This window comes from Homarus americanus, unplaced genomic scaffold (assembly GCF_018991925.1).
Source record: "Homarus americanus isolate GMGI-L3 unplaced genomic scaffold, GMGI_Hamer_2.0 scaffold48406, whole genome shotgun sequence".
Taxonomy (NCBI): Eukaryota; Metazoa; Arthropoda; class Malacostraca; order Decapoda; family Nephropidae; genus Homarus; species Homarus americanus.
The window spans coordinates 5751724-5773672 of NW_024753828.1; the positions used below are offsets into that span (position 1 = coordinate 5751724).

Here is a 21949-nt window from a genome sequence, read left to right on the forward strand (position 1 = left end):
AATCATAATTAAGGCCGATAAATAAAAAAAAGATCAATAGTGAGAAGCGGTGTAAGTATGTTGTGTTGTCAAAGTAAGAAAAACAATTGAAACTCTGCAATTGTGTGTAAATGAGGCAGAAATTCAGATCAGGCTTTATCATTTACCATTTACTCAATCTTCAAAAACAAGGATTATAAGGGAGAGTGAAAGAAATTTTTCTTACGCTCTGCTTATAAGCTTTCAAGTTGCTAAGGTGGGTTTATTTATGAAAACGGCCCTCTAACCTAAGGTTTTTGCATACCTATATGATCTAAACTGGTCTCATCACGCACATAACTTTAAAAAATGATAACAAGAAAGTGTGCAGGGAAGGTGAAAGAACTTACGGAATTCGAACTTGGCGGGCTAGTGTGGGTGTCGGCGCGAGGCTAGAGGAGCAGCCAATCTACGATCAGAACGCCACACGTGAGTTACCAAAACCTGAGAATCTAAGGTTCAGACAGTCGTCGACAGTGTACAACCTGCTGCCGCGGGTGACAGACGTAGCATCCTGGGGGAGACTAAAGCTGTGTGGTGTGAGCTGTGGCCCTGAGATGACAGTCCGTGATCGCTTTGCTGCGTGATCCCCGCCCACAGCTGTCACAAATATGAGTTTACTTCAGGAGGCGATGGAAAGGCCGGCTTTGGGTCGGATTATATCCAGAGAAATGTATGAGAGAATTCTAAAAGAAAAGGGACCTAACCAGGACGTGTATATATCATACGCCAGTTTCTTAGCGGAGGTGGGACAAGTGATAGAGAGCCTGGAAGTGCTGTTCCATATGTATAAGTTGTACACTATGACCACGGACAAGCTCTACCAGGTGATTAGTAAAATAGTTGAGTACCTGAGACAAGACTGGCGTGAGAATGGTGCAACTCCGTGTCGGAACGTATTCTCGTGCCCGTGTTGTCTGGGCGTACTGCACGACCCAGTGACGCTACATTGTGGACACACGTACTGCAAGAGATGCTTGCTGAAGGAAGGTCTCAGAACTTGTAGGGTGTGTCAGTGTAAACTCAAGAATTTGTGTGTGTCTAGTATTAAGCCTAATGTGCTAGTTGTGACACTAGTGGACAGGTGGTGGGCAGGGGAGGTGGAGGGCGTCAAGCTACGAACACAAGGCAACAATCACGTTAAGGATCAGAACTTGGAAAAGGCCGTTAATCTCTACAATGAAGCCTTGGAGTGTGGTAAGTTGTTGCATAATGTTCACGCCGTTTAATATTTTCTTGTAATCTTTCATACACTTCGTCGAAACATCATGTTTATTGTTTCGCATGAGCATAAAGGACCTTCTCGAGTATCAATTTCATGTATTATTTATTGTATGTAATGAGAGTTTTCACTTAAATATAGATGACAAAATTGTGGTGCTTATTACCACAATATTTCTGCTTTAATTAATATCTTCTTCCATTGCACTCGTCTTTTGGGAGAAATGCAGTAGTGTGTTGTAGGTGCAGTGCCAGTGGGGCAGCTTTTTTTTCATACAAGCTGCATAATTTGTAAATCTGGTAAGGACCACGCAAGCGCACGCTTGGCTGCGTTGTGTAATGTACTTATGTACTTCCCTTGCTCGCGCCCGAAGTCCTACTGTGTCTGAGTGTATTTAATGCTTTTTTATTCAGTTACTAGATATAGAGTAAGGGAGGGTAGCCGGAAGCGTAGCATGTACAGTATCTGAGATTGAGGTACATTGACGGGAGTGTGGAAGTGAGGGTTGCTATGGGTTACCGCCGGGTGTAGGGGGAGGGGACGGCTCTAGTTTCGTTTCATAACTGCAGTTCCGCCATAATCGTTGCAACTATTATATTTTATGATTTTTTTTAATGAGGTTAACTAAGGCAATTTATTGAAGGTGAGACGTAGAAAACCGGGTTGGAGAGTATTGGTTGAGGTACTTTACAAGTAACAGGGTTATATAAGTTTGTTACGTGTGCATGTTAGCTCAAGGGGCGACGGTTTGGTGCTTACATAAAGCGTTTGCCTGTGAACGCTTAGCAACGTCAACATGCCTTCAGGTGGGGTACGTATGGTACATTGCCATCACAAGTAAATATAGCATCTTTCTCTGATATGAGTTTACTTGGACTTCCTGGCTGTCTTGTCACGACGTTACATAGCTGGTTCACTTGTATGGTGGCGGCCTATCCGCAGGTTCTTTATTTATTTTTATTTTTTTACGGGGAATAGCCCGCCCGGGTAGAGGGCGAAAAAAATAATAGTAAAAAAGAAATTAGAAATATAAAACAAAAAGATATTAATAACTACACCACGAAGATGCCGGAAAACCAGCTTTTTAAAGTGAGACATTGTATGGGTATGGAAACACAGAAGAAGGCAGAGCATTCCACAGTTTGACTGTGTGACGCACGAAGGATGTACTATAATGGGTTATTCTAGTGTGACCGACAGCCACAGAGAAATTGGGCACCGCGGGCAAGAACCAGTTAGAAGCCTTTGTCCTTGCCGGCAGTGCACTGTAGGCAGCTATGAAACAGGGAGGTACTACCACCTGGGATGCGGTCCAACGAATTACCCAAATGTACTCAAAAGTACCCAAAAGTATATTAAATCAGGGTAAAATCTTAACGAATATATGTTTTACATCAATAAAACCTGATTAATAATGTTTTCATTGAAATGTCAAAACAATGAAAAATAAACAGCGAAAAACGCTAAATTCCAAAGAGTCACCTATCCAAAATGGAGATATAATTACCGATGTTTCTGTTACTTTGGGGTATTTAACATAGCCGTAGGATTTACTTTTCGTTAGGTTAGGTTAGCGAAGTGCATCACGATAGATCTGAGTTATCTCCCTTGTTCACGAACTGGAATTTAGCGTTCGCCAATACTGAAAGTTTTTCCCTGTTTATTATTTCATCTTACAAATTATTTTTACAAAATTACACCAAAAATATTATTAGACATGTTTTGTATACGTATGACAGATATTCGTTAAGATTTTACCCTGATTTAATATACTTTTGGGTAATTCGTTGACCCCCTGGGATGATACTGGAAGCGTAATGTGTTGTCTAATGATAGACCCTGCTGCCATATGGCACCACAAATATTGTAACAGCCCAGGTTCCTGATCCGACTTTCTGCCTCATTTACACACAATTGCAGGGTCTGAATTGTTTCTCTCACTTTGACAACACAACATACATACAGTATATCGTTTCTCACTCTTGATCTTTATTATTATTATTATAATTTAATTTTGTATGTCATATTTTGTTACTATTTCACTTCTTGCCACCCAGAGAATTTTCTGGTTGCAGTTAAAAGTTTTCACAATTCTAAAGACACTTCCATGATGTTTCCCTCGCAAACGACTTGTACGTCGAGGGGTCCAGAGAGGTGATGAGGTCGTTTGCTAGAGAAATGCCATGGAAGAGTGTCTTTGAGTGTCTAAACTGTCGATTGCATCCATAAAATTCAAAAAATTCTTTGGGTGACAAGTGAAATTTTACCACGTTTTACTATTATTTTCTGGTATCGGGAGCAAGGAGAGGTCGAGAAAGCCTTTGAAACCGATATATCAATTGTGAATCGTATCTTCGGTTCCAGAATTATACCAGTATACCTTTCAATACTGTATTACGTGAAGATATTCTTGGTTTAGTTAACATGCGGTTTCGTAGTCCGCATTTGATTTGTTAAAGTCATGGTACAGGCAGTTATCAATGTACAGTATTGTATAAAATGCTTTAAACATGTAATAGTCTGAGTTTGTTGAAGGAGAGTAAGCGTCTAGGAATCAAGATTTGGGGAATGGAAGAAAAAATTGGAAAACTCTGGAGGCTGCAATATTTACTTGGGTAGAGAGATGATATTTACTAGTACCGGTTTTTCACTTGAGTGTCCCGGAATCTTGTGGCCCCCGTGGGTAATTCATGTATTGTTTTGTAGTCTAGTGGTCCGTGGAAACATTTACCGGGCGTTTGCTACAAGAGCTGGGCGTCACGTGAATCAGATAGGGTGACGGATGTGGGGTTCATCTCCGAAAAGGTGATCCTCTTGGGTATTCTGACTTCACTGGTGCTTATATTGTCTCTAACTTCTACGTGGTTGGGGATTGCAGCTTTTGGCGGCGGGTATAGCCGAGTTAATGGTCCACCCAGAGAAATGTAATTCGAAGAAAATTCTTTTGGAAATCTCGTTTTCTTAGTAATTGTAAGAAATTCTATACTTCTGTATATGCTCTAAGGAACGTGGGGAACAAAGATGCCTTGAGAAACATAAAAGAACTTCTGGATGTAGGAGTAAGTCAATCTTGAACCCTTTCACTACGGGGACGCCTCTATTAACCTTAAATTTGGCTTAACGCCAGACGATTTTATTATTCCCCTACCCTAGTGGTTGAAGCACTTATAGAAAAAAATAACATTTATATTTTGCTATTCATAATTATTTAAATGGAAAGATGCAGGTTGTTCATTAGGCCTTGTCGGGTAAGGGTGTGTTTGACCCAAAAAAAATATCAAGGCTACAGTCCAAGCGGTTTATAACTCTTGTACTGTTACAGTGTTTTATATATATATATATATATATATATATATATATATATATATATATATATATATATATATATATATATATATATGGATCATATGAAGATCTTCCCCCAAAGTATCCAACTGAAGATCCCCAGGCTAGATCATGAAGATCCTCCCCCAAGTAGTTTTGGGGGATATATATATATATATATATATATATATATATATATATATATATATATATATATATATATATATATATATATATATATATATCACTAGCATCGAATTGCAATACAGTAATTAAATTAAATCATTTTTGCTTCATAGTAACTTGAAACAAAAAGACAATTACACTGCAGTTCACCTTTTGTGAAGCCTGTTCGTTTGGTGTGGTAGCCTATTCCGTAAGTGTAGAAGAGTGACGAAAATAGTTGTAATTTGTATTTTTCTGAACCGAGGTTGTAGTTTTTAGTAGGGTGGATAGGATACATTGCAATACGTAGTACGCCTCCACATCCTGGGTAGAGATATCTGGGTCCGCGGCCCCGGAGTACGAAAGTGTTGCCACATCCAGGGTGATCCTCGGATTTGGGGACTGAAGCACTTTTATATTATTATTTAATAAGCTTCTTTGAATTTCCATAAAAGACAAGTAACAGACCTTTTCAATTTTTTAAGAAAGTAACTTTATTGGCTGCACAAACGGAGTTGTAGGGCGTTGGCTAAGCTGCCTTGAGTTTAATACAGTACTACCAAGTATGGTATAATTAATATTTGGGGTTTCCTATAGTTTACAGTGTAAGCTCTACACACGTTGGTATTAACAGGGTTATGTTTATATATGTAGTCTGAGGTGTAGACAAAGAACAGTAGGTAATAACTGAGTGCAAAGGCGGCAATAAGCAGTTTGCTTTGGTCCGTCGAGTCCATGCTTGTGGGGAGACTTAGCTTCGTCATGGTCCTCAGTGACTGGCAGGCGCACGATTCATTCCGTCGCTGTTGACTCAACAGTTCTGATATCAGGATATTTTGACTGTTGGGTATCACAATAATACCGTGAGGTTAACCCATACTCTGGGCTGTGAAATTTGAATCATGAAAAAAAAAAGATATCGAGAAGCGAGTGGACCCTATCATGACAGTTTCCTTGTTTGTGCTTGCCGAGTCATGTACCTCCGTAGCTTCAGACGGGCTTGATTATTTGGGTCCAAATACATTATTTTAAGGCTAAATGTTAATTCTAGAACATAGTTCGTTGTATCACCCCTTTTCATTGATAGTTATCGGCATCGTTTCTTACTATTGATCTTTTTTTTCTTTTTTTTTTATTTATTCATTTTTACTAGATTTTGTTAATTATTATTATAATTATAATTATATTTTCGCCTCCAGGCCCTGATGTGGGTCGTTGTCCGTGCTGGGTGGGCTGATCCCCGAAATAAAAAAAAATAAAAAAAGATTAATGCTTCAACCCGAAATGCTGGTCATTTTCAAAAACTCTCGAGTTGTTGGATGTAAATGGCAACTTCATAAATTAACTTCCACTTCTCGCCCCGAAATATTAGGTAGTGAACCATGTTGCTTATGTAAGACTTGGGTACTTTTGATCACCCATATTCCTTGGAAGTTGGTGTATTCACCATCGGAAAACGCAGAACGCTGGCAACTTGGCACCAGACCTGTGAGGTGTATGTATCTTTTATGCTCTTCGCCACTGATCGGCTTGTTAGCCGCTTGGGCGATCGGTCACGTCTCTTTTCCTTTATATTCTTCACCAAAAGGTCGGCTCGCTAGCCGCCCGGGCGATCGGTCACGTCTCTGTCACGCACTGTTGGCAAATACTGGGCATGCACCGGCTCCTGAATGTACCTGAACCCGCTCCAGTGTTGGTCAAGTCTTCTCTTGAAAGAGCTCATACTCGGTGCCGTCACAACACTCTCTGGTAGATTGTTCCAAGAGTTTACAACCCTCACTCCGAAAAAGTTTGCCCTCACGGTTTTCCGGACTTGCGGCTTCTTCAATCTTGAGCTGTGACCCCTTGTGGGGCGAGCGTCCGCCAGCTCCAAGTAAGGACACTCAACTGAGTAGTGCCCCCTGAGATGCTTATAAACCTCAACTAGGTCCCCCCTTGCCCGTCTGTAGTATAAGCTAGGCAAGTTCAGGCGCTCCAATCTCTCAGGGTAGCTGAGATGCCGAAGTGCAGGCACCAGTTTGGTGGCCCTCCTTTGAACATTTTCAACCAACTGACAGTCCCTAGCATATCTCGGGGACCAGATGGGGTGACAGTACTCCAGATGGGGAAGCACTTCACTCCTGAAGATCGTCACGAGGGACGGACCGTCTAGATATCTGAACGACCTTCTTATAAGACCCAATAATTTATTTGCCTGATTTACCTTCTTCTCACAATGGCCCGAGAACTTCAGCTCATTGTCAACATACACACCTAGGTCCTTCTCACACACAGTCTCAACTAGTACATTTTCTTCATCCCGTTGGGACATATGGTACGCCTCCTTACCGTTGGTACGCCCCAGGTGCATCCTCTTACACTTCGTGACATTGAATCTCAGCAGCCATTCCTTCGACCATTCCTGGAGCCCACAGAGGTCCTTCTGCAGCTCTTCACAGTCCGCTTGGTTCTTAATTTCCCGAAATAACTTGGCGTCATCGGCAAACATTTGTATGGAGGAGTGTACAACGTCAGGCATATCATTTATGAAACAAACAAACAACAGCGGTCATTAGAGTTCATACTTATTAAACACTTTCAGGGGAACTAGTCTTATTACTTGGAACTGTACCCAGGTCATTGGTTCTAGTAGTCTGACAAGTCCTGTGGCGACATTCTTGTGTTCTGTGTTGACATCACTGTTAACAGTATTGCCATTACCGGAACAATACTATTTTTTTTCTTTAGTAAATTCAACATACAATTTACATTGGTTCAACATATACAATGTTAGTGGACGTTTACAAATAGGGATAAACATTTAAGTCGATTCTATCAAGGATATCCTAAGAAAGCTGCATTTCAACAGCTTTCTTATTTCACTGGGATTCTTTAGACCGCTGCCACATTAATAAAACTATCATCCATGTATATATATTATGTATGTTGTATGTATACTATGTATGTACCCCATTTATATACATTACTTATCTAGTCGGTAGCGTGTGGCAATGCCCTTTATTCACGTCGCCACACACTTAGATAATGTGCCTGGCGACATGTGGCAAGTGGTACATTGCAGCTTCCAGATGTCGCCAGGCACATTATCTAAGTGTGTGGCGACATGACTAAAGGGCATTGCCACACGCTACTGACTAGATAAGTAATGTATATAAATGGGGTACATACATAGTATACATACAACATACATAATATACATACAATCCACACCACAGTACTCCCACAGCCAGGCAACACGCCAAACAAAGCAGTAGGTTAGGCTTAGTCCATCACGTCCTTGTGTACCCTGTCACCCCTTGCAGATAGACCTAACTCGGTAAGCCTCGTCTCCAGACTAGATGATTGCTTCCGTTTTCTCCCAGACGTGATAGAGATTCTATCATTTGTCGTGGAATGCCTATGGGAATGTTTGGTTTCAGTTTTGTAGAGCTCAATTGAACCCTTGAGAAAAGTCTTGTTCATATCTGACTGAATCTTATCACTAAGAGGTGATGGTATACGAAATTTCTGGATGCGTTTTGTTGACTGAGATTTCAATAAAAAATAAATACTGTTGTGTAAAGACTTGGGTAATCGTGTTTTCATCTTTAACGTGAGTTAACTGCTACGGGGGGGTGGACAAATCTTAGTGGCCATATTGACCCATTGATTACGGGAGGTCTGCTGAATAAAATCTTCTGACAGCCCAAGAGAATAACAAAGTGGCGTCCACCGTATTGGAGGGGTTAAATAGCCACGAGTGACTTGACTGGTGGAGAGACGGAAGCCTCACGAGACAGCTATTTTTATGAAGTAGCCTGAAATATTGCAGGCACTATAATAACCTTTACGGATGCACTTCTCTTCACACTTATGCATACTAATTTTCCTTTCTTTTATTTGTTATCTCGACTGATGTGCAACTGGTGAATATTCTAAAGGGAAAGCAGAGTAACAACCCTGGACTCCCTGCAACTTACATAAGCTGTGGGCAGACGCGCGCAGTCACGTGGCCAAGTCAGACACCCTCCCCCATCCTGCATCCGATATCAATATTTTGCTCCACGCTTCGTCAGCCTCTATCCCGCCACTGTAATTTAATCAGGGTTCAGTAAAACGCCATATTAAATTGGTAACCATGATTTCAAAAGCAAAAATTTGGTTTGTGGTGACTAGTTGCATAAAGAATGTCACATGTACAGTTAACAGCTATACAGTATATTGTAGTTATGAAATATTGGTTCACACTCAGGATGGGTTGGAGGAAGGAAGCTCACAATGTGCTCTCTGTATACCTAATGTATTGGCTGTAAAATGCAGCTTGGTGCTGGGTAGGCAGCATTGTTACAGGCGTTGAGTAGAGAGAGAGCTGGTTGGTGAGGGTGCCCAGAGGAGGGCACGCAGCTTGAGGGACGCCATGGTCGCCAGCGGGAGCCGCCAGGCTGGAGCGGAGGGGGAGGTGTTGCTTGCTGGTGGCTGTAGGTAGGAAGTGGCTGGTCACAGCGGGGTGAGGTCTTATAAGGCAGGGGTAGGCGTGGGTTGATAGTTGATCCCCGCTACGTCAGGCGGCGCTGGAGGCGCAGGCTGGGGAATTCGAAAAGGGTACAGCCCCCCCCCCCTTCTGTATACTGTTGTGGGGTATAGGATGTTTGGTTCACACTCAGGATGGGATGGAGAAAGGAAACTCACAATGTGCTCTCTATATACATGTTGTATTGGATGTACAATGCAGCTTGGTGCTGGGAAGGCAGCATGGTCACAAGCGTGATGTAGAGAGAGCTGGTTGGTGAGGATGCTCAGAGGAGGACCAGCCTGTGGGTCGCCATGGTCGCCGGCGGGAGCGAGGACCGCCAGGCAGCGGCGGAGGAGGAGCGAGGGCCGCCAGGCAGCGGCGGAGGAGGAGCGAGGGCCGCCAGGCAGCGGCGGAGGAGGCGGTGTTGCTTGCTTGTTGGTTGGTGTAGGTCGAAAGAGACAGGTCACCACGAGGTCAGGTCTTAAATAGCGGGGGGTAGGCGTGGCGTAGTAGTTGACCCCCGCTCCGTGATGTATGGCGGCTCTGGTTGACCTAGACCACGAGGCACACACTGGGGAATTGGTGGGGTCGGCTACTCAGCGACAAACAGCGTTTGTAGGGGAGAAATCCACTACACTGTATTTGAATATTTACTCAAGAGTGTACCATTATGTTTTAAGTGTTGCTCAAGTTGAAATTAGCAGAATTGTAAATATTATGAATTGATTTTGGGATCCACAGAAGACACCGGCTCATCGTCGGTGTTTTAATAATACTGTACTCTGCCAATTTCTCTTTGCCATCTTGAAACTGCTGTCTTGCTTGACATATCATGGCAACATGTGAAACCTCTTAAACTTTATGAACACGCTCCCACCTCCTAAGGCAGGGGTGGGCAAAGTGCAGCCCGCGGGCCACATTTGGCCCGCCAAATTATTTCTGTGGCCCGCCATTGCATTTGGCAATCAGAAAAAAAAATTCTTATTAATTACAGAAAGGACAATTTTGGAAGTTGGGTGGACATAGCAGCAATACTGGCTCGCCGCTGTTAACCTGTGGCCCGCGAAGTGTGCCACCATTCATGAAGTGGCCCTCCATCAAAAATAATTGCCCACCCCTGTCCTAAGGTAACCTAACCTTATTCTGTCGCACCCTGCGTCACTCCTAGTCGATTATTTCGCCAGCCAGGTCTCGGATCTTATTGTTCGAACATTGAAGTTGCCCTTAATAGGCAGTAGAACGGATCCGAGTCATATTTTATGTTACAACCTTGAATTTAGAGACCGAGTCGTAGTTGGATGTGTTTATTATCCCCAGTTAGGTGTAAATATTAAATAAACAAAGGACAAAGATTTGATAACTTGACCCAGATATTTTGCTGGTTAATGGTTCCTAAACTACCTTCCTTCAAACGTGACTGGGACCCAAATAATCACTAAAGATGATTAAAAATTGGTTGGTTTAGTAACGCTATTAACAATACTGTACATATAATTTTAAACGGATGTGCTCATATGAACCGAATAATGAGCAGAGAATACTTAAGTTGAGCCCGAAAATTATGAGGAAATTATCTACACATCTTCGCAACTATAATCCTGCAGGTGACTTGCTTTATAGCATCTACAGAACGGTAGTACTCACGTAATAAATGTCATCCCCAGGGTAGCCTTTGTAACTGAGCAGTGACAATAGTGCCTACTGTTTGTATGTGACCGAGGTGCCAAACATGAAACATCTCTCTTGAAATGTGTGGATTCGTAATTGTTATTCACGTTTTGTATATATACTGTATAGTCAAAATAACACAAAAGTCGCTTATCACTTATCTTCTTTTTAAATACCATACATATACTTGTTTCATTGTATTAAGATAAAGGCTATTTTTCTTCTCTGCAGATTGCATATACAGTACTGTACAGTATTTTTTAAATACGTGTATACTGTACATAATGCACCACCTTCTGCAAAATTAAAAGATTGTATACGGTACATATTACAAGAAATAATTTCTAGAACTGGCAGTAATTTTTTTTTTTCTTTGACAGCTTCCTATGACCATTTGCTGCTGAGCAATCGTTCTCATGTGCTACACACCTTAGGCTGTGCAGAGGAAGCCCTTAGAGATGCTGAAGCTGCTGTTAGATGTCGGCCCGAGTGGGCAAAAGGATACTTTCGGAAAGCTGTGGCTCAGGCTTCACTTGGCCGCTTTGAAGATGTTCTTGTCTCTCTTTTACAATGTGCTGTCCTTGAGGAGTCCAACAGTTTGCGGAGTATCAAGGATGAGATCGCCAAGGTAATAATAACTTGACTTTTTGTAATACTGTACCTCTAATAATTATCATACATTTGTACAGTATGTGTCAGTGGATTTAGAAGACTGGATGGCATTATCTGTAATTGTTTTAACAAATTTATTGTTGTAGGCACTACATCGGTTGTTGGTGCGACTAGCTTCTGGTCAGAGGTTTAGCGTAGATGGAAGAGGTGGACGTAATCATCATTGTTATTCCCGGCTTAGTCCATCACTCTCGGACCCATCCATACCTCCCGAGTCAGATTCAGAGGACAGCGAGGACAGTGAAGATATACGACAGCGACATCCGTCTGGGGCCACTGCAATGCCTATTGAAGAGGTCCCTCATCTTAGAAACATAATGGACAAATTTTTTCATGAAATGGAGAGGAGTAAAAGTAAGTTATCTTAGTGCCTTGTGTAGTACCTCTCATTCGTGTTTAATCCAGGGACTCCGGATTAAACACTAATGACAGGTAATACCACCCTGGACCAGAGTAACAGATAATACTTTAGTTGTTTTTATTGAACTATCCTTAAGTACAGTATAGTATGTGTCTTGAGATTTTCTAGCTTATCCTTTCACTGCATTAAATTGTTATACAGTACAGTATATTTAGCAATTATCATTTCTACTTTTGACACAGAAATTAATCATTATCTTTGATTATTCAACCCAGTTAGGTGATTTATATATATATATATATATATATATATATATATATATATATATATATATATATATATATATATATATATATATATATATATATATATATATATATATATATATATATATATATATATATATATATATATATATTTCATGTAGATCCACAATGAAAACGTGATAAGATAAATCTTTAAAATGAAAAGGGAAACAGCGGTGCTCTGTTTCCTTTTCCGATTTATATATATATATATATATATATATATATATATATATATATATATATATATATATATATATATATATATATATATATATATATATATATATATATATATATATTATAATATATCCAGTTTGCACATCTGACTTGTTTTTATTTTTCAGAAGTTAGGACTGGTTATGTTCGTCATGTTGATCCAAGCAATTTTGAGAAGAATGATTTTGAATGCACACTGTGTTTTCGTTACCTGTACCAGCCTGTTACAACTCCCTGTGGTCATTCATTTTGCCGTACCTGCTTGGACCGCTGTCTTGACCACTCCACAAATTGCCCCCTCTGCAAAACATCAATTAGAGTGGTATGTGTCAAAATATGCTGATATTCATCAATTCTATTTTCTTGGCCATTGTACCGAGTGATAAAAGTCTTGCATAATAGAGAAATAAAGTTAATCTATTTAGAACCTTCATTCATAATTATATTATTACCTAATATTAATTTTGATCTCTTACAGTATTTGGCAGAGCGGCGGTCTGCAGTTACAGAATTCATTGAGGTGGCCATGCAAACTGTCATGGCAAATGATTGTGTAGATCGGCAACGGCAACACGAAGAAGAGATGGATGAGCTAGCTGCTGCTGGCAAAGATCCTCACCATGAAATTCCCATATTCATTGCAACTTTAGGCATACCAACAATCTCCTGTCCCTTACATGTGTTTGAGCCCAGATATCGATTGATGATAAGACGGTGTATGGAATCTGGTACCCGGGAGTTTGGGATGTGCATGCCCATGGAGAATGCAGAAAATGGGTGAGTTCCATATAGTAATAATTTTTTGCTTTTATTTGAATTGAATATTTAGAAAGTGATGCTATGCTAAGAAAAAAGTTTTTCCTAAAGCTTGAGAGAACAGTGGAAGCATTTACAATATTTTTGTCATTCAATTTCGGTTAATTATTATATGTTGATTACTGTACTCACAGCTAAGAGGCAGATGTTCACTCCAGTGTGATAAACATCACACTGACAATTATATTTGATCTATTATAAAGTCTTCCAGAAGTTTTAAAATTTTGCAATGGCAATACAAATCATATATAGTATTTAACTCGGGAGACGTTTTAATAACTTTACGATAAACACAAACCAGTTTCCAAGTCCAGTAATAGTAGTGTCGTGGGTCTTTCTTGTAAACTAAGGGATTAGTCTTTAACTTTAAACACCTTAAATAAATAACAAGTCATTTGTTTTTATACTTGGCAGAAACTTTATGAACTATCCATGAAACTAATGTATTTTGTCATATTGTTTTTAGTTATGCTGATTTTGGGACCATGCTTGAGATCAGAGATGTAGAATACACACAGGACGGTCGGTCCATTGTCAACACTGTGGGTTCAAGACGCTTTCAAATTGTCAGCAAAAGTGCCAAAGATGGATATAACACTGCAGCTGTGGAATATCTCCAGGTTTGTACAAATTAGTTTTAAGTTTAGATTTTTTTAATTTGGAATAAAGCAGTTAAGCACCAACAATGGGATGAATATGTGGTGCTACTTTAGTATACAGTCTACCAAGCTGGAGTTGGTCTTCCGGGATATTTACTCTGTAGTGTCCATTATCCTTACCTAACTTAACCTACTCTAACTTAGCCTATCCTAACTTTACTTAGCCTAAATTACCATAACCTAATGTAATGTAACCTAGATTAGTTTAACCTAACCTGACTAAACACTGTAACCTAATTAAACCTCACCTCACCTAACCAAGGTGAGGTTATTGGATGCTACAGTACGTATAAATATCCTGGTAAACCAACTAAAGCTTGGTAGACTGTGTACTAGATTGCAAATATCCCAGTAGACTGCATACTGTAGTGAAAAGGTTTACATATTGGCAAATTCCAACCATATTTGATAGTTTTGCTCATGTTCATACTGTAAGATTTTGTGCACTGCAGAGGAGGAGACGGTTATAGTTTGTTGTTCTTTATCCGTTTTTTTTTTTTTTTTTTTTAATAAACATAATACCCTGTATATGGAAATAATTGGAAGGGAAAAGAGAGCTTTGGTGCCTTGGAATAAAAAAATCTGGAGTAGAATGTGCTAAAAGTTTGCTTTATGATCATGTTCTTATCCTACATTAATTTGAAATTAACCCTCTCACACATAATGGCACAAATCACATCAATCATTGGGTAGCACCATTTGCATTGATGTAATATCGGGTCATTAACCTTTTAAAAATCCTCCCTCCCCGAAAAAAGTTTTCAAAATAATTGTCAAATTTTCGTGCGTCATAGATGATTGCATTATCTTGTGAGGAAAGCTTCTACAAAGTACCAAAGTGTGAGTGGAGCTCTGCTGTCCATCAGTTTCCTCACGTGAGCTGTGCTGGTAGATTACGTTTATCCCTGTATCTCTCCCACTTTTAGTTATATCAAAATTCCAAAGCCACCATTTGAAAGCTCGTAAAATTCCACTCTTATAACTGTGATACACTTGGTAGGTTTATGACAAAATCTCCCAAGATATGATGCTGGGAACAAATAATTTTTTTCTTTATTCAGAATGAAAAATGTCTAATTCATGTCTTTATTTTTGTTCTGCTTATTTTAAAGCCAAAACAATAATAAAGCCTGTGATGTATAAATCATGCCAAAAAATAATTCTTGTGGGATAAATTGGCTGCAGAATGAAGATGACCAGACATCATGTGAGTGGTCCCATATGACTTTGTCGTTGTCACAGAAACTTAAAAATTTATTGTGTGCATGAGAGGGTTAAGTATCCAAAATGGAAGACAATAACATGCGTTGTTATCAGTGTCTAGGGAATTGATTAGGTTCAGGATACGATATAGTGAATAGGTCCTAAGCAAACTAAATGTGATGAAAAGGATATTAAAATATTTTTTTTAAATTTAACCCATGGCACACTTGATGAATGTCTGCCTGACTTATAATAGTTTAGTGGAAGGTAAGAAGGGCAATACACAAGTTTTTAAGCCCAGCATTAACACAAGTTTAACAAAGTATAAATTTTGTGTATTTGATAATTGTTGAAGTCATAACATTACTGTCAGTAGCATTCTTTTTATTTAAAGTCTATCAACATGTTATTGCATCAAATTTCCATTTTGGAGATATTAACCTTATACCTGTATCGTCATTGCAGGATGATACTGTACCTACAAACAGTTTGGGTGAGATTCGACGCTTGCATGACAATGTACATCAACTTGCTTCATGCTGGTTTGAATCCATTGAGTCTATGACAAAGAGACGAATCCTCAGTCACTATGGCCCTATGCCATCTCTTGAGGGAGAATACTGGACAATACCTAATGGCCCTGCTTGGATGTGGTGGATTGTGGCCATTCTTCCTCTCGACTCACGGATCCAGGTAAAATGGGCTTTATTAATTTATTTTATTATTATTGGCACCTTTTTTTATTTTCATATAGTACTACTTGTGAATTTTATGCAATGAAATAGAAAATATTAGCAACTGGTTATCTTAACAACTCTTCTGCTGTAAGATTGTCTTATTAGATTTTTTATCCACAGTTATCCATCTTACGCGAGACCTCATTACATCGTCGCTTGGAAGTCATTCATAAAATCCTTCGCTGTGTGATAATCCAGCAGCCCACTCGGCAAACAGTTACTGCCTCTCAGTGACTAACCGTTTTAGTCAGTAGTGTAATTAATTGTCTGAGCCAAAATTACTGCTGGATCTTGGTTCTGGTTGTTTTATTTCTTGTAATAGCTCAATTCATGTATTATTTGTATTAAAAGTACAGTAACCAGAATTTAGTAACTTTGGCAGGAAGTCGGGTTAATGACACATGTGCTGTATCTGAAGATCTCGGATCATAAAACTTAACAAGATGACCAAATAGCCAGTATTCTCTTAAGTATAATACTAGTACAGTACATTGCTTCCTCTGCTCAACCCATCTCATGTGTAGGCAAGTTAAGGCATTAAATAGCACACTGTACCTACTTATGAGACTGTGCATATTTATCAGCAAGGAATTGAGTGTACAGTACAGTATATAGTGACCAACATAGAATTTTCTTTTTGCTGGTTGCTTCTCAGGTCAATATGTTTAGAAAGTGACATGTTATAGACATGTACTGATGTCCAGGAATATTTATTAAATTATTTTATAACAATCATTGCGTGCAAGTATACACATATGTATCCATCATTTTTATACTAAATTGCAGTTTGCAATTGATTTCTTTTTTTTCCTCGCACCATTTTCATTTACTGGTAGTTTATTGGTCTGTAAAATCCTATTGGGGTATCAGAGCTCATATTCCTTAAGCTTTCCAAAGATCATTGTTTCATTTTCATCACTGCTGCTGTATCCTGCATTGTAAAATTGTACCTTTAACATATGTTCAGGAATTTGGTTGTAAGCAGTTATCTTGTGCATATTTGTGATTAAGTAAATTGTTCTAAAACTAAATTTGGTGAATTTAGGCCTTGATTTATTTGTATTACCTACTTGGTATGTTCATACCTGTGTTCTGGGGAATCACAATCTTTTTGCAAGATAATGAGATTTATCTTTGCCTTTACAGTATTTGTAAAACGTGTGAAACATGCATAAACATGTCAGATTAATGATGTGGCCAAGACAGGTGCTGGTGAGCAGTCAAACACTATATAAGAAAGACGGGAAAGCGTTTACCTTTATTGATAAAAAAAACGTGAGCCACTGTGCTCCGATCAATGCCATCTGTTGGCAACGCGGCTAACTAAAAGCCCGGGTAGCGTTTCCATGGTAACCAGCAGAGTGAGCTGATATTACCTTGATGTCTTTGCCTTGACGTCCTTAATGCGTACACATGCACTCACATACAATATTGCACAGTACATTCTATACGATCAATGATATATAGCAACATGAAACATGAGCTTGGTGATCCGTTTTTGTACGTGTGCATACAGCACATGGGTGATGGTGACCCCCACTCATGGTTAAATGTCCCGTGACCAACTGTATGCTGTGGCTTATGCAGTTTTTGCCTTGCATTCCCCTCATTCTTATATAGTCTTTGGTGAGCAGTGAAGGTTATGTTGTCAAATATTCATTGTTGGGGAAATGTGTCCCATGTCAATTTTCCCATTACTATGACATATTTTCTTACTTGGAGCCAGTACACAAAACTTTGTGGACCATCTGGAATGGTAGTGAATTATAGCTTCTGTGCCAATGATGAGAGTTTCATTTATAATTAATCTTTGAAATACAAATTCTTATTTACAATGTGTGTTATTTATCCCGCTTGAAAGGTAATTATAGTAAGGGTTAATGAAATTCTCCATAATTAGAATTTTGAAATCATGACCAAAACAAATTCGCCGAAATTGTAAAATTTATTTCTGTGGATTCTTGGTGGTAGCTATAAAATGGTGGGAAGGCGGCTCAGCATCCACCACAATAATGGTGCTGCTCAGTTTGAATTCTTTCCCCAGTTTGTGTTTATTTAGGCATCGGTGTTACTGTGTACCCTTATTCAAGATGAGTGGAAAAGACCATCAAGTTCAAGTGAAAGCAGTGGTGATGATAATAAAGGAATTGCATTGGACAAAAAAAAAGATGGTTTAAGGAGGTAATTCCCAGTAACTCCGATTGCACCACCTCCTGCAGCACTCGACATAGTTTCTGGTGAGCTAAATTCAAGTGTGTGCATTTATTGTCATGTTACAACAAGAATGAATTGATGTAGGTGTCTTGTCTTTCATATTTGTGCTTGTTATATTTTTGGGCTGCAAAAAATTTCCATAGGATTTATGGATTCTGGTGTTACCTGTATCTCCTCCAGGATTACCAATTTTTTTTAGATAAGTTTTTCTTTTCATTTCAATATGCAAATGTTTGGTTTTCGTGTTTTTACTGATACTATATCCGAGTACCCGGATAAGAATTCTAATGTACCACAGCCTAATCATATAAAACACGGCTGCAACTTCGCTAGGTACGTGGCTTATGGTGCTCGTATTTAAATCTGCTATAACTCGGAAACTAAGCATTTGCTGTAAAAAAAACTGGTCTAGGAAAATAAAAGTAATTATTATCTGAGAAGCAATTATTAGAAGGAAAATAGCGGTGATACCCACAATTTACTAAATATTTATTGAAATCAGAAGTGAATAAGATGACAATTTATACACACTCAGACAAGAATGGACCATTAGCTCTTACTTTATAAGTAACAAAATAGATCTTCAATTCTTTGTTACAACACCAAACAGCTGTTATATTATTTCTTTGAAAATAAAGATGGTTATTTTACACACTTGTCAATAGCACAGATATTACTACATTAATTAAAACATGTTATTTTGGAATGGACAACATGGAACCCGTACCAGGACTTGGTTGGGAGTATACATTGATGGTTTACTCACAATGCACATAAACTTTAATACAGGTAATATCAATATTTATGGTCTCAATACTCAACTTGGGACAATTATATTTGCTAATTATCCCCAATCATGTACAATATTACTTTGCACATATAACTGATTTTAGTACACCAGGGTCATTCACTTGTGTTTACAACAAATGTTGCGTGCTATTAGCATCGGTTGAACTCTGACGCACGGCTAGAAAACTCATCTCCCACGCGTCACTCTCTGATATATCCTGCTGAATTGGAAACATCCTCCTTGGGACACCTCGCTGGTGGGCAGCTACTGATCCCCCGTAGTTGCGGGTATTCAGCAAGAACACAGTGCCTGAGAGATGAGGGACGTCACAAGAGTCTTAAAAGTCTAAACTCAATTACACACAATCATATGTCTGGCATTGGCACAGACGATATTTATGTTACGTTAATCCTTATATGGCACATGAGGATTTCACTGTTAAAACATGACACTGATATTCACAAAATTCAACTGGGTTAAACCGACTTAATATGGCGGGCATGAGACACCTTAGAGACGAGGAAGGACGTCACATGAGTGTCACGCTTCCTCGTGCACATGATTATATACGGGCTAACTGGCAACTCAGGCATGCCAAAAAGGGCAATTCATGCATTGACATAAATTTTATTTAAATCGGTTGCTGTACATTTGGCTATGAAAATTGGTGTCATGGGTCAGATGAATTTCTTACGTCTATTCTTTTATCCTCTTCACCAAATGATCGGGTCGTTAGCCGTTTGGGTGATCGGTCACGTCTCTGTTACGCACTGTTGGCAAGTACTGGGCATGCACCGGCTCCTGAATGAACCTGAACCTGCTCCAGTGTTGGTCAAGTCTTGTCTTGAAAGAGCTCACACTCGGTGCCGTCACAACACTTTCTGGTAGATTGTACCAAGAGTTCACAACTCTCACTCCGAAAAAGTTTGCCCTCACAGTTTTCTGGACTTGCGGCTTCTTCAATCTTGAGCTGTGACCCCTTGTGGGGCGAGCGTCCACCAGCTCCACGTAAGGACACTCGACTGAGTAGTGCCCCTTGACATGCTTATACACCTCAATTAGGTCTCCCCTTGCCTGTCTGTAGTATAAGCTAGGCAAGTTCAGGCGTTCCAATCTCTCAGGGTAGCTGGGGTGCCGAAGTGCAGGCACCAGTCTGGTGGCCCTCCTTCGAACATTTTAACCAACTGACAGTCCCTAGCATATCTCGGGGACCAGATGGGGAAGCATTTCACTCTTGAAGATCGTTACGAGGGAAGGACCGCCTAGATATCTGAACGGCCTTCTTATAAGACCCAATAATTTATTTGCCTGATTTACCTTTTTCTCGCAATGGCCCGAGAACTTCAGCTCATTGTCAACATACACACCTAGGTCCTTCTCACATTCAGTCTCAAATAGTGCAGTTTCTTCATCCCGTTGGGACATGTGATACGCTTCCTTACCGTTGGTACACCCCAGGTGCATCCTCTTACACTTCGTGATATTGAATCAGAGGTTGAGCTTGCCAGGCAATATTGAAATGGACGTTAAACACACAAACTGGTAACGTCTTTCTTTCGACCTCAGCAGAAATACAGAAAAGGGCCTTTTGAGATTTTGCCCTTAGATCTTGGAGATAAGAAGACTAACATATTCTTTTCAGGAGATTAATTACTTTCTAAAATTTCAATACAAACATCACTTTCTCTGATGATTGGGAATCAAAATTATCTAACTTCAGTATCAGTTTGGCACTCAGAGCGTCCCTGTGGGCGATGTTAGGGCTTCGTCACTTCTACTGGTAGACTCTACACTGACTTATCAGCAAGTTTCACAAACAGTAAATACAGTTGAAGCTTTCAACATCACTCACAAGGGATCTTGAATGTTTCATCTGTAATCAGACATATCTAATTTGACGCAAAACAATTGAGTTCTCTTAATTTCAAATCTCTGAACACGATATGAGGTATTAAGAAATATCAGAGTCTCGGAGGTACTACTTGACAGAAAATGGAGGACATAGGCGTCCTGAAGCTAGGTGCGTCTCAACTGGGGGACTCAATAAAGAAGTTATAGCTACATGTTTTATGGGCTGTTGAGCGCAATATGAATCTTCTGATTTTACGTTAACTAACGTGTACGACCGTGGTCAGTACAGCACTACGGTACCTCAGCTACCCTGAGAGATTAGAGAGCCTGAAATTGCCTAGCTTATACTACAGACGAGCTGATGAACGCTCGCCCCACAAGGGGTCACAGCTAAAGGTTGAAGAAGCTGCAAGCCGAGAAAACTGTGAGGTCTTCAAGACACGTGGTGCCTCAATCTGTCCACCCACCGCAAGCCGCGCCCACTCCTGTGTCTGTGCTGTCTCCACCAGGTCTATTGGACCTGAGGACACCACCCCCGGCTACCCGAACCCCACCGGCGTGTCGACACACATGCCATCACAATCACACTAAAAGGTATGTCCCTCAATATTGTCAATGCCTGTGTACCTCCCTCCACCCCTACTGTACCTGTCCCACCACACCATATCACCTCCACCCCCACTGTACTTCGCCACGCCTAATACAATGGCAACCCTGAGCCTGGCCACACTGTTTGTAAACTTTGTGGTTAACCAGACTCTCACACCCTCTCTCACTACACCCTCACTTGCCCTATGACCTCCTCCTACAGGTCCCCAGCCGTTACCAACACCTCTTCCCTCCCTGACCAGATATCCCTCCTCCCAGTGACAGGCCTGACACTTGACATTATTAGGGACCTGCCACACTTTGCCATAAACAGATAAATTGTACCGGGAATTTTCCCTCACACACTCACCATTCTGTCACTTTATGTAACTTGCTGATAAAACCCATGACCCTTCAGGCTTTTACGCCCTTAATGCTTGAGTCATAAAGACAAGCACGAACTTAGCATGCTTCCCAGATGGGCGCTGTAAACGCTTCTGTGCTGCACCTTGCACAGGATGTAAGGGGGTGCCCAATAAACTAGCCAACTCGGGGGAAATCTAAACAAAAAAATCTGTGAGGGGTAACTTTTTCTGAGTGAGAGCTGTGAACTCTTGGAACAATCTGACAGTGTTGTGACGACAC

General features: G+C 40.1%; 1 protein-coding gene and 1 long non-coding RNA gene across 2 annotated transcripts; one reads left to right on the forward strand and one right to left on the reverse strand.

Moving 5' to 3' along the window:
* Positions 1-499: 499 nt before the first annotated feature.
* On the forward strand, positions 500-17693 carry LOC121855465 (LON peptidase N-terminal domain and RING finger protein 3-like). Its single transcript, XM_042350408.1, has 8 exons — positions 500-1215; positions 11270-11517; positions 11648-11915; positions 12575-12768; positions 12925-13223; positions 13729-13882; positions 15590-15817; positions 15982-17693. Exons 1-8 carry the CDS (start codon positions 630-632, stop codon positions 16093-16095), a joined length of 2091 nt encoding a protein of 696 aa, XP_042206342.1. The 5' UTR covers positions 500-629; the 3' UTR covers positions 16096-17693.
* Positions 17694-18552: 859 nt separating this feature from the next.
* Positions 18553-19594, reverse strand: LOC121855466. Its single transcript, XR_006086797.1, has 2 exons — positions 19560-19594; positions 18553-19174 (listed from the first exon to the last, which is right to left on the reverse strand). It is a non-coding gene; the product is annotated as an uncharacterized LOC121855466 (long non-coding RNA).
* Between the last annotated feature and the right edge of the window lie 2355 nt (positions 19595-21949).

What these genes read in the sequence shown, in the direction of transcription:
- LOC121855465 (XM_042350408.1), top strand. Translation starts at nt 630, where the DNA reads ATGAGTTTACTTCAGGAGGCGATGGAAAGGCCGGCTTTGGGTCGGATT. An exon ending in TCAAGGATGAGATCGCCAAG is followed by an intron (nt 11,518 to 11,647) that starts GTAATAATAACT and finishes TTATTGTTGTAG; the next exon opens with GCACTACATCGGTTGTTGGT. An exon ending in CTCTCGACTCACGGATCCAG is followed by an intron (nt 15,818 to 15,981) that starts GTAAAATGGGCT and finishes TTTTATCCACAG; the next exon opens with TTATCCATCTTACGCGAGAC.